Raw genomic sequence first — 11,230 nt, 5'->3', positions numbered from 1 at the left:
TCTTTTGAATATTTGAGTGGAAACTATTAACTGTATATATAGTGGAGAATCAGCTGTTCTCTGAAACCGCAATCGGCATTCACTTTTGCTTCAGATCAGTTTGCTTTTAGCTTTCAAGGATCCAGGTATGGTTCTGTTGGAACTATTTGGTATGATTTCGTTGTGTGTATAGACCTTAAGTTGTATAAAGTTGAGGTAGTTTGATAAATTAGGGAGGAGGAAGGTGAAAGACAAAGTGGTTTGGAGAAAATACCTGGAGTTTAGGTACCATTTTTGATATTCTTTTTCGCTTCAGATCAGCGTTCTTTTAGCTTTCAAGGATCTACGTATGGTTCTTTTGGAACTATTTGGTATGATTTTGTTGGGAACTTATACTTAAGTTGTATAAAAAGCTGAGGTAGTTTGATAAATTAGGGAGGAGTAAGGTGAAAGACAAAGTGGTTTGGAGAGAGTATCCAGTGTTTTGGTTTCATTTTGCATGTTCTGCTGGTTTTTGTATGGATCTTGTGCCAAATTCAAGTTTGTGATCTCTCTTTCTATCATTTTCTTAGGTTTACTGTCAATTGTCATTAATGTTTTTGATACCTGGTTTCACATCTTATATGTATCATGTGGTCTTTGTTGCGGACCAGCAGTTCTCAAGAGTCTCTTTAATAAACTATTACAGTTTGATCTTGTTTTTCATTATCTAAGTTTGGTCCTACAATGTGAGTTGAACATTGTAGTTGTGCATTTTCTGACTCCAACAATAAAAAGACAGTAGCTAACATGGAAGCGAAGACGCCAGCCTACCCCATTTAGATTTTTGGGACTAAAGTTAAGTACATGAGATGTGTATCATAAACTTTGAATCTGTCTTTCTATGGATTTTGCTCAAGCTAGATAACCTTTGTACATTCCTTCACCTCCACGGACCTCGTTTGGTTAGAAGAAGGAAAGGAATGCAACAAACACATATTATAATGAACACTATCTCACCTAATTAAAATACATATTTCAATATAACTTTTTAAGATTTTAATGTACATTTTTCATCCTTATATTGTGTTCTAAGGATACCCATTATCATTTTCCTCATCTAAATTTCAGAACCGTTAACCAGGGTATTTACCAGGACCCGAGTATCCGATTAGGACTCACATACGACTACCCGAAGTCTTAGCAGAACAGGCCCGCTTATATGCAAACTAGACCCATCGAGGACCCAAGCGGATTGATAAATACAAATATATAGTCATTGACTTATTTCATATATGTTTTATTATTTAAATTAAAATGTCATTTAATTTACATTTTATATTTAATTAAGTTCATAAATTATATATACGCATTATATTAAAATCAATTAGGTCCGGATAAAAAAACAGGTCCGGATCAGAGATTCGTATCGTATAACCGATCATTTCAGGTCCGGAATATTGTTTCTGCTATCGGTCCGGATAGATTGCTACCCGTCCGATAACCGATTATTTCGGGTCCGGGATATTGTCCGGATAGACTGCTGCGGCTACCGCCAATTACCCGTTGACAGGCCTAATATATATGCATGCTTCTATAGAAGCCGAAAACCAACACAACAGATTAGCACCAAGAAATACTAGTGTTACAAATTTGCCCTACAGAATGGGGAAAGTGCAGCTCAGAATACTGGCGCACCAGCTCATTACATAACCTTATCCAACTCTTAAAACTTGTACCCCTGCACCTTAAATATACAGAAGTTCAAATTGACATTGATCATCACAAGTTTGATGCCCCTGCACGACCAAAAAAATGCACAGTCAACCAACTTGGTGTGCAAATATAGATTATACAATATCAGAGACTTCTCACGATCATCAATATAAAATCATTGGAAACCAATTTCCAACCAACTTGGTGTGCACATATAGACATACTAGACTTTACAAGTAGCATTTATAGAAGGAAAAAAAAACGCGAACAATTCACCATGTCTGCCCACGGGAACCAATTAAGAGGTTATAATTTTGAAAATCAGGCCTCACTCAATAATTCCATGATAAGACACTGAGAGGTCAAACAACTAATCTGACTAATACCACAATGACTAGTTTATTCACGGTTTTAAACCACAAGGTTGCATGCATCCAACTGATAAGATAGAATTTCAAATGGTTGAGCTTCTCTGCATATTCAGTAGTTAAACATATGCCGGCCAGTTCATTATGTCAACTGGAGCATTCTCTGTGAAGGTTTTTTTAATGAAAGAACTTGACTAAGCCGGATGAGTTCATGATGCATTTGGACAATTGCAATTTGAACTTCATTGTTCAGAGGCCTAAAATAATTGATGTTCTAGTGATACCAGAAGCAGAATATATGCATTTCATACCTCATGATCAAGAAGCAGAAACTTGTGACCTTCCCTGGTTTTTACTGTCCTCTCTTGACACTCTCAGTGACCTCAACTTCGAGGACACCCTAAGCGACTGTATCAATGGAGCCTCTTCCTCCTCCTCCTCACCTTGCTTCTGTTCATCTTGAGCATCTTCTTGATCAGATGCACTGATTGAATCCTCCTCTTCGCTTGAACTGTGTTCATCAAAGAGCCTCTTACCCTCAATCTTTTGTTGTTTCCGAGGACGACCTCTGCGTCTTGCAATACTCACCTCTTTCTCATCTGCAAAAGAAGAGCCACATTAGATCTGATATCACAATATTAGAGTTTTGACATTTGAGTTAAAGATAAATTATTTACCCCATGGAAAGATGACATAAAAACGGCATGACTGATTGACTTCTACTAAATATGTGTTTCCTACATGGTTGACCCTCGTATCCACATATGAATGCACAAGGCAAGAAAAACAAAAGTAATATGAAAAAGAACCCTGTTAGGTTAACTTTCGGGATGGGTGGCATCAACTATAAGATTTGAATACTTGCCCTCTTGGACAAGGCAATGGGAACATGTCCACCTGGAGTAGGTCTTCCCAGAATTGTCACTTGGGGAAAGTTCATTTTAATGACTGCAAACGTAACACTCCTGCCTCTCTTCTGCTTTTTCCCGAAAGGAGAGAAATATTAATCTTTTGCCTACTATTGCATCCAGAGAGACCAATGATTAATGGATGGCAGTGGTACCTTGCAAACCTTCGTTCTTTGCATACTTTTCATGTATGGTGTCAACAAATACATGGTATGGGCGCCAACCACTGGGATCTTCATCTGTATTGACATTCTCAGCTCGTTTCTCAACATCCTTTAAACTACTTGCAAAAGGCAATAAAATATTAGCATCACAGAAATGCATCAAATACCTAACTTTGCTTCCTCCCCCCACCCACATCCCCCCAAAAACAGGAAGGAAAAAAAAACTGAGAAAAAATTATTTCCCTATCTAGTGTATCCAAAAATGCTTCTAGAAGTTGATATGCAATTCTCACATGTCTAGGACGTCAGGTGAAGCAAGTTTGGATACGAAATGAATTACAGCTGCTTCAAGAAAAGACAGCTGTTTTGGAGCATCTGCAAAAGCATATTCAATACCATCCTTTACTAGCTTTAAAATAGCTGATCTATGCTTGTTCCGAGCAGCACCCATGAATGTTCCTGAAAGCCGAGCTGCCAGTTCCTTGCATTCAAGGAAAGACTTGCCCGTTATGGATTCATCAACACTTCTGGAGAGTTCTGCCAGATGTCGTCCATATGCCTAGTCAAAGTCAAAAAAGGCAGGGAAACAATGAACATAAGGGCTATACAGACACATAAACCTTATGACATAATATTAGGAATGCTTGTTGAATCGGAATATCAAATTAAATTCATGAAGGCTTCATAAAAAAGAATCTTTGAAATCACACACAAACACAAAACAATATAAAAGGGGAAAAGATACTGACGCAAAAAGTTTTTTATATGATAAAACAATGCAGATAGCCTTAAATTACAATATCATGTGACTATGAGAACAGATTCAGGCCACAGGAAGGCACTCTTTGCCCCAAACAATTTGGGGTCCGCTACACAAGAATGCACTACTCAATGAATAATATAAATAAACAATGGAGCATTTGTCTTCTCTCTTGCTTGCAAATTATGCAATGTAAATGCAGTAGAATAACCAGAACATTTATTTGTGGTGTAAAACAAATTAGAGGCCAATTAAAGCAGTAATTCGGAAAAAAATGTAAGCAAAACGAAAACATATGTAAATAAACAGTAGCATATCCTTTTCCAATTGTAATTCTCATCCTCCATAACAAGTCCTACCCTTTTCAGTGCTTCCAAAAAGATGGTGGAAACCGCAACTTCTTTTTTCTTCAAAACAGAGATGAGATGCTTTACAATCTCTGACACGCTGGCTCCATGCATCACAAAATGAGAAATGATCTCTGGACCAAGGTACTCCTGCATTAACATTTGCATCATATTGATACCCTCGAAGAAAATTAAATGATAAAAAATAGAGCCATTTGAATCAAAAACTGAAAATGAATTGGCGTAGACTGAACAAAGAATATAACACAGTCATATCCACATGCGATGTCGCGCTCTATATCTATGCCAGATGCATGAATGATGATGCCCATACATAATTTCAACACACGACGAATCTCTAATCACCTGAGAAACTGTATCATTAGCAACCAACTTGGCAGCAGCAATCATGATGGCATCTCTATTTGACTCCTCAATATATTCTCTGTTAACATCTTCGTCTTCTGTCTCATCTGTGAATCAGTAATCGAAAATGGATAAAGTTTAGATATACAAAGCGAAATGAGCACAAAGCAAAATCAATGTGTGGATCATACTGATGAGCATCAGGAATCATCAAGGTATCTTATTGCATTCAAACAAGGGAATCGTCAAGGAATAAATCCCGGTCCTAGGTGATGCTTAGTTGTGTTTCAGGAATGAACAAGATTTGCAGGAGTAACGCAAAAGAAGAAAAAATAAATAAGTTGCTCAAGTTTGCCTTGAAGCATGAGTTATCAAGCAGAGCATGACTTCAGTCTCCAGCTCGATAAAAGGAGAAAGCCAAGTTTAAGTTATGCATGATTAACTCAATAGTTCTATAATCTTGATTGGAGTATTAGTCTGTTAACACAACATTTATATGAGAGCCCTGGCTGGCTCCACATTGGTCATTGTTTAGCTGGCAGCTAGGACTCTAATGTTCTGTCAAATATTGAACTCAATATTGGTCTGAATTTTAGCTGAAAATTGAACCCTACCCCAATTCCATACAAAGTTTAAGCTTTGTTTGTAAGGTCCAGATGTAAGCAACACTAACGAAATCAAAAGCTAAGAGCATGTTATTATCCAAAAGTTCACTCATCAGTTTCTAAGTTCCAAGTTGAGATCAACCAATGCTGAAGCTCTTCGGAATTGCAGTGAGCTCAGCCCAAAGGCCCCAAACTGCTAAACTAACCACCAAGATTCACTCATTGGCACTCTGAAGTCTACAGGTAAAGGCCCACGTATATATGTATACCATCATTCTGTCCTGCTTCAATGACATAATTATCAACTAGCGCATGATATTGGACATTTGGCAACGCATACAGAACAAAGAATTGAGACACCTGAAACATTGAGCTGTAGTTCACAAAGTTTCCAAAACTTTTCCAGCATTGCTGCATCTGGATAGTACCCCAATTTTTCCAGCTTTGTTGCTGAGAAACTTGTCTTTCTAAACAAGCACCATGCATCTGCAAGTATAATACAAACCTGGGGCATAGAACAGATTTTTCATCAGATCAAAATGAGGACATTCCACAAAACATATTCAAACTTTTTGAGGTTGAAGTTTACATCTAAGGAAAAGAATTGCTTACCCTGCAAGCTAACTGATTTCTATATTTGCCCACTCCCTCAGCTTCTAGAAGGGTGGTAAGGTAAAACTCAAGCTGCTCAAACAAGGCATTGTGTTGTGACAGCAGAGAAGATAAGGATGCTTCAGAGACCGTTTCGCTATTTATAATAGATTGCAGAGACCAGGCTACATGCACATACAGGTTGAGAAGCAGAAAACTGACGACCTGGATAACCATGGGGGAACAATATTATGATCAAACACAGAAGAAGGGAAAAAAAAAAAGGGAAGGAAAACCACCAACAAATGTTCAACTTAAAACACCTCTTCATCAAGGTTTCTAAAACTGTAAAGAATAGCGATCATTTCTTCATATAAAGATTCAATAGGTACAGGCCTTGACAACTGAAGCTCATACAGCCTTTTTGAATTTACAAGAAGAGAATACTCATCACCACCATCCTGCAGGTTTAAGAATGCCACATATAATTAATTTGGAAAACAAATTAGGAGAAAAAAAACAGGGGAGAGAAAGAAAGGGGGCTAGTAGAAACACACAGCTACTTCTTTCATTGCAGATTTGAGTTTAGAAACAAGCTCATCTTCAAGATCCTTCAGCTTATTACGGGAAAAATCTTGCAGCTCTCCTTGACTCTGGGTGGAACAAAACTTAATGGCCTTCACACAAGATCTGAGAGCATCCTTTTCACCATGTTTAAAAAAAGCCTCTTTCATGAGCTCAAGGACATTTTTAAAATTCTGCAAAGACAACAAATCAGCACTAAGGCAATAGAAGCAGTACTGAACAGCTTGCAGCTACAATAAATTCAGTCACCTGTTCCTGTCTCTTCAATGAATAAAGTTCAACATTCATAAATGAGATAATCTCAACCAGCGCCGACACTTTTTCCTTGTCAGCCATGAATTTGTGTAGAAGTAGCGGATAGCTCTTCATCATGGAAATGGTTATATCACGCCTGTTATTCTCATGTATCTCCTGGTAATTGGATGGACAAAACTCACTCTTCTTAGAAAGTGGAAGAAAATTTTCAGGCAGCTCGTCATCTCAATATCGTGTGTTACATCAAGTTAGAACATGAGAGTTCATGCATACATCACATTGTTAAAGCTTGAATGCATAAGGTTATATCTTTGAATGGTCATATGACTCCGAAAAAAAGATTTAAACGGAAAACATATATATATATATATATATATATATAGCAACATAATCTGGTTACATGTAAACTGAATCAAATATAAAGCTAGATACCAAGTTGACAATACCATTTGAAAGTTATCGGCTTTCTATGGAGTAGAAGAATTCACAAGTTGACAATACAAAAAATTAGAAATCAAAATAGATAAATAAGGTATAAGCCGGACGATTTACACACCTTCTGTGCTTTATTGTAATACTGCTTACGATTATCAGAAGCAGGAACAATCCTCTCTCCAACTGCTTTTCTCACAGACGCAAAAAGAAGTCTGATCAAGTTTGTAGCATCATCTTCAGTGAGCTCAATCAATGGTTTCTCATCCAAGAGCATTGATATAATACACTTCCAATCCTGTGAATTGAAGAGCAAAACAAATGCAGCATTTACTTAGAGTTAAAGTAAAAGGGTTTACAATACAAGCACAGCTGCCTGTCTAAAATATTAATCCTAGGCTTTCTTTTGTTATAACGAGCACTGGAAGCAGCTCCTCCTTGCCTCCAAACCCCTATAAAACCACTTAACATATACATATGTGCATTGCACAAACAAAATATATTAATCACATCATACCTTCATGGCTTTCATGTACTCCCAAACATCATCAATGACATAAATACTTAAAATTGGGTCTGCCGAAAACTCGCTAAGTATTTTTAACATTCTGCTAAGATGGACCTCAGAAGACTTACTTTCTTTCCCTGCAAAGTTATCATTACAACAATGAAAGTTATGTATGACAGAATTTTCGTAAACAAGTTGCATTAAAGAGTTGATTAGTAAGAGAACCTTTTAAGCCGGACTGGGAGCTATTGAATTTTTGAGCAATCAAGTGCTCATACACTAACGCACCAATTGCACGCCTGATTTCTGGTGGATCATCGATTAGTAAGTCATACAGAGGACCCAAGTCATCATCAGGCAGAAGCTGATGTCTGCAGACACCATAAGAACAATTCAGCATTTATACCTTTGCAGGAATTAAGGATCTAAGAAAAATAAACAATGGACGTTACCGAAGCAATTGTTTAACAAGTCCAATGCCACATACAGCCACAGAAACATCAATGTCATCCGCTAGCTCAATCATTCGGTTGGAAAATCTCTGAGTAAATAGATGGAGATTGGGCACGTTGTCATCCATCTCATAAAGGTTTTGCAATGCAATAACTGAAGCCTTTCTTACCCCAGCACTCTGCAAAAAGAACAAGGAGAAAAGAATCACATCAAGCTTGTCCGCAAAATAAATGAAAGCGTAGTTTCTAAAACATTTAAGATTAATTACTTTATCATTCAGTGTCCATCCAAGATACTTCAAGTAAAGATCTTGCAAAAAGAGTGAAGGATACGACAATATCCATACACCAAGAGACTGTATGCAAGACATCCTAATATTGGGATCAACGTCACGGTACCGATGCACAAATAACCTTCAAAATTCATGAAAGATAAAATTAGAAGAGCCCTTAAACGAAGACAAATGATGTTGAGAACGTGATAACTTCACCAAATCAGACAATCATTTGTCTTTGAATTACTATATTAAGTAGAAGAACTCCTACCCAGTAAATATTTTCCGCATCATATCCTCTAAAGTGTTTATATTTTCATGTGTCATTGATAACCTTTTGTTCAGTGACTCCACACGCGGCCCATCAGCTCGTTTTTTCTTCTCGGCATTCAACTGTCTCTGTGTAGTTTCTCGCTGTGTGCCAAGCATTTTAGCAACACTAATTAAGGATGTGACAAGTTGAAGACCCATCAACGAAGCAACTTGACGATAAACTCTTGGAGGAGTGCTGCTTAGTGTTAATACAGACAGATTCAACCAGTAAGTTCATATTTGCTTCATAAACTTAACCATAATTCCAGAAATTTATGGAAAATGAATACTAACCATGAAAGTGCAATTATATAGTCCATGCAATTGTCAAACAAAATCTTATCAAACAATGGCCCATTTTGGCACTCAATAACCAAATTGTCCCAGAATGAAACAAGATTATCTTTGAAGTTTTTGAACTCCTTCTTCTTGGAACTTTGATAATCTTCGACCTCTCCCTAAGATTCCAATGTTAAGGCAACATTGTAGCATAAAATCTTGATGCATGAACTGTAAGATAAAGTCAGCTATTTGTTTGTTCAACAAAATTCTTGGAAAGGGTCTAAATGACATAACAATAAAAGGCACAGAAAGAAAGGATACTCTTCTAGCAAGGTTGACGAGAGCAACCACAACATCGTCCACATCAGTTTCATCCAAAGTGTCTCCTCCGATGTAAAATTTAGCTCCACAAGCCTGCACAATTTTACAATTGTATAGTCTGAGAGTTCAATTTTCAAGTGTGAGAATTGGGTTCATATTTTGATTCAGACTCAGAGAAGAGTCCGAACTAATGAATTCAACTGTGCAGAACAATTATCTCAATCGCATAGCCAAAATACCTCAAACAGCATTGTCAAGAGTTCTGCCATTGCAGGTTTCGGATCCTTTTCATATTGCTCAACCCAAAGCTTTATTGTTTGAGGAATAACTTTTCCATTTCCTTTAATAACCTCTGCAAGAAAACAAATGTACATAAAAACCATTAACCTGTTGTTTACTCGACACAGATATATGATGATGTGGTTGATGAACTACATGCATACAACGCAATAATAAAATACCTATATAACAGGAGTAACCTATATGAGCCAAATCACTCAGAAGTCTCTGCCAACTTAAAAGGTTGGATCAATTATTATAAAGTGATACAAGTACAGAAGTAAGACGGGATGCAATACAATTATTAACATACTCTGTTGGACTGGTCTTGTGTTTTGGGATGACTCTTTGAAGCAAGTAGTTTACAAGATAAAAACAACTTGTGATGCATGGTCAAAGAAATCAGAATATTGATATCTTAAACGATACACAATTTTAACAATTATATTTGGCACCTACATAATCTCTAAATGAAGTTAGTAAGGTTATGATTTCGCATCAACAATAAGGGGCTATTTACTCTATAAGGATGTGCTGTGTAACTCATGAAAAAGATTAAATGATTAGTAATAGGTACAATGAAGTCTTCATGTTTGTTAATTTTATGCTAATTAAAAATTCTAACTGAGTTCACGCTTTGACATACATATTATGATTCCAAAGAGAGATATGAATACGAAAAGGTTCTCTCAACTATCTTTTTTCACATAAATGTTCACGTTAAGCGCTTTATGTCCAGCTCAACCCTTTTTGATAGTTTTAACTCTGCATAAAGGCTTGTGAACACATAAATTGATATCAGAGAAAGATCACTTAACAAATTTCTAGCAAAATTCATCACAAACTTCAATACAAATTATTACAATAAAACAAAGCTTGCAACTCAACCCCTCAAAATGGTGCAATGATTGATTTCGAAAATTTAGTATATAAAAAAACGTAATTAAAATTATGAGGTAAAACTATGAAGCCCTAAGTTTGTTACCCATCAAACTGAGAGCAGCTCCGTGCGCAGGGCCATATGTTCCTTCTGAAGCGCGGTTTCTCTTGGCTTTGGGACGAACCTCTTCAGAATAGTCGGGCGAGTCGTCCTTGTCCTGCTGGTTGAGACTATCGTCGCTTCCTTCACTGGTTTTACTAGGCTGGCCAGCATCGGTATGCGTTTGTGCCCTAGCCCTTTTCTGGGTACCCGAAAAAATAACCACCAAGGTGAGTTCAAAGAGTCGCACATAGCCATGTTATGGTCAAAAGGAAGAGAGAATTGTGACTTACCGAGCGTCGTGACGACGCTTCTGGTTCTGGAGTTGGAGCTTGAGGGCTCTCCTCCATGATTTTTAGGGGTTTCTCGTAAACAGAAAGATTTGAACAAGAAATTCAAAAATTCAGAGAGTGAGAGAGACAGGAAGTAGCACCAGAGCAATCGAATGACTAGTTGTGCCCTAGAATCGCAGAGTCGAAACGATATATCTCCCGCCAAATGGAAGTGACCGCGATTTACTGTTTTCCTCGAGAGCTCGATTAGCTCCTTTTGTTTCGATTTCACTAGTTTTTTTTTTTAATATTTTATTATTTTTTACTTGTGAAGTGTGAAGTTGGGAGAGACTAATTTTTGCTACAATTTTTAGTTATAATTTTCTTAAAACCATATAGAATTATGTTTTTTTTTAAATGACATATTAGAGTTTATGATTTAGAATTAGTATTTAGAGTCTCGAATTTAAGAATTAGAGTTTAGGATATAAGTTT

At 37.0% G+C, this 11,230-nt stretch overlaps 1 protein-coding gene across 3 annotated transcripts; it reads right to left on the bottom strand.

Annotated features, from left to right (window-relative positions):
- Window positions 1-1,539: 1,539 nt before the first annotated feature.
- LOC119982690 (sister-chromatid cohesion protein 3) lies at window positions 1,540-11,006 on the bottom strand. Of its 3 annotated transcripts, none has more exons than XM_038826179.1 (22): window positions 10,757-11,006; window positions 10,470-10,665; window positions 9,445-9,557; window positions 9,206-9,298; window positions 8,897-9,060; window positions 8,562-8,798; window positions 8,285-8,429; window positions 8,016-8,194; window positions 7,789-7,934; window positions 7,573-7,700; window positions 7,180-7,353; window positions 6,618-6,779; window positions 6,341-6,541; window positions 6,107-6,244; window positions 5,805-6,008; window positions 5,553-5,697; window positions 4,588-4,694; window positions 4,234-4,371; window positions 3,408-3,673; window positions 3,106-3,233; window positions 2,354-2,641; window positions 1,540-1,757 (listed from the first exon to the last, which is right to left on the bottom strand). In XM_038826179.1, the coding sequence occupies exons 1-21, from the start codon at window positions 10,811-10,813 to the stop codon at window positions 2,361-2,363; spliced, it is 3,402 nt and encodes a 1,133-aa protein (XP_038682107.1). In that variant the 5' UTR covers window positions 10,814-11,006; the 3' UTR covers window positions 1,540-1,757; window positions 2,354-2,360. The 3 variants fall into 3 exon arrangements, with proteins under 3 accessions (XP_038682107.1, XP_038682108.1, XP_038682109.1); XM_038826180.1 differs by having other exon boundaries at window positions 3,106-3,230; XM_038826181.1 differs by lacking the exon at window positions 8,897-9,060 and having other exon boundaries at window positions 8,562-8,704.
- Window positions 11,007-11,230: the final 224 nt, after the last annotated feature.

This window comes from Tripterygium wilfordii, chromosome 17, assembly GCF_013401445.1.
Source record: "Tripterygium wilfordii isolate XIE 37 chromosome 17, ASM1340144v1, whole genome shotgun sequence".
Classification (NCBI taxonomy): Eukaryota; Viridiplantae; Streptophyta; class Magnoliopsida; order Celastrales; family Celastraceae; genus Tripterygium; species Tripterygium wilfordii.
The sequence above is the reverse complement of the archived record's forward strand: the minus strand, read 5'-3'. Positions and strand labels throughout refer to the sequence as shown.

Bases quoted from the DNA above. Each gene is read 5' to 3' on its own strand.
- LOC119982690 (XM_038826179.1), bottom strand. From the start codon at position 10,813: ATGGAGGAGAGCCCTCAAGCTCCAACTCCAGAACCAGAAGCGTCGTCA. The intron at 7,701-7,788 runs GTTCTCTTACTA...ATAACTTTGCAG, and splicing joins CTCCCAGTCCGGCTTAAAAG to GGAAAGAAAGTAAGTCTTCT. The intron at 7,354-7,572 runs GTATGATGTGAT...TTCAATTCACAG, and splicing joins AGTACATGAAAGCCATGAAG to GATTGGAAGTGTATTATATC.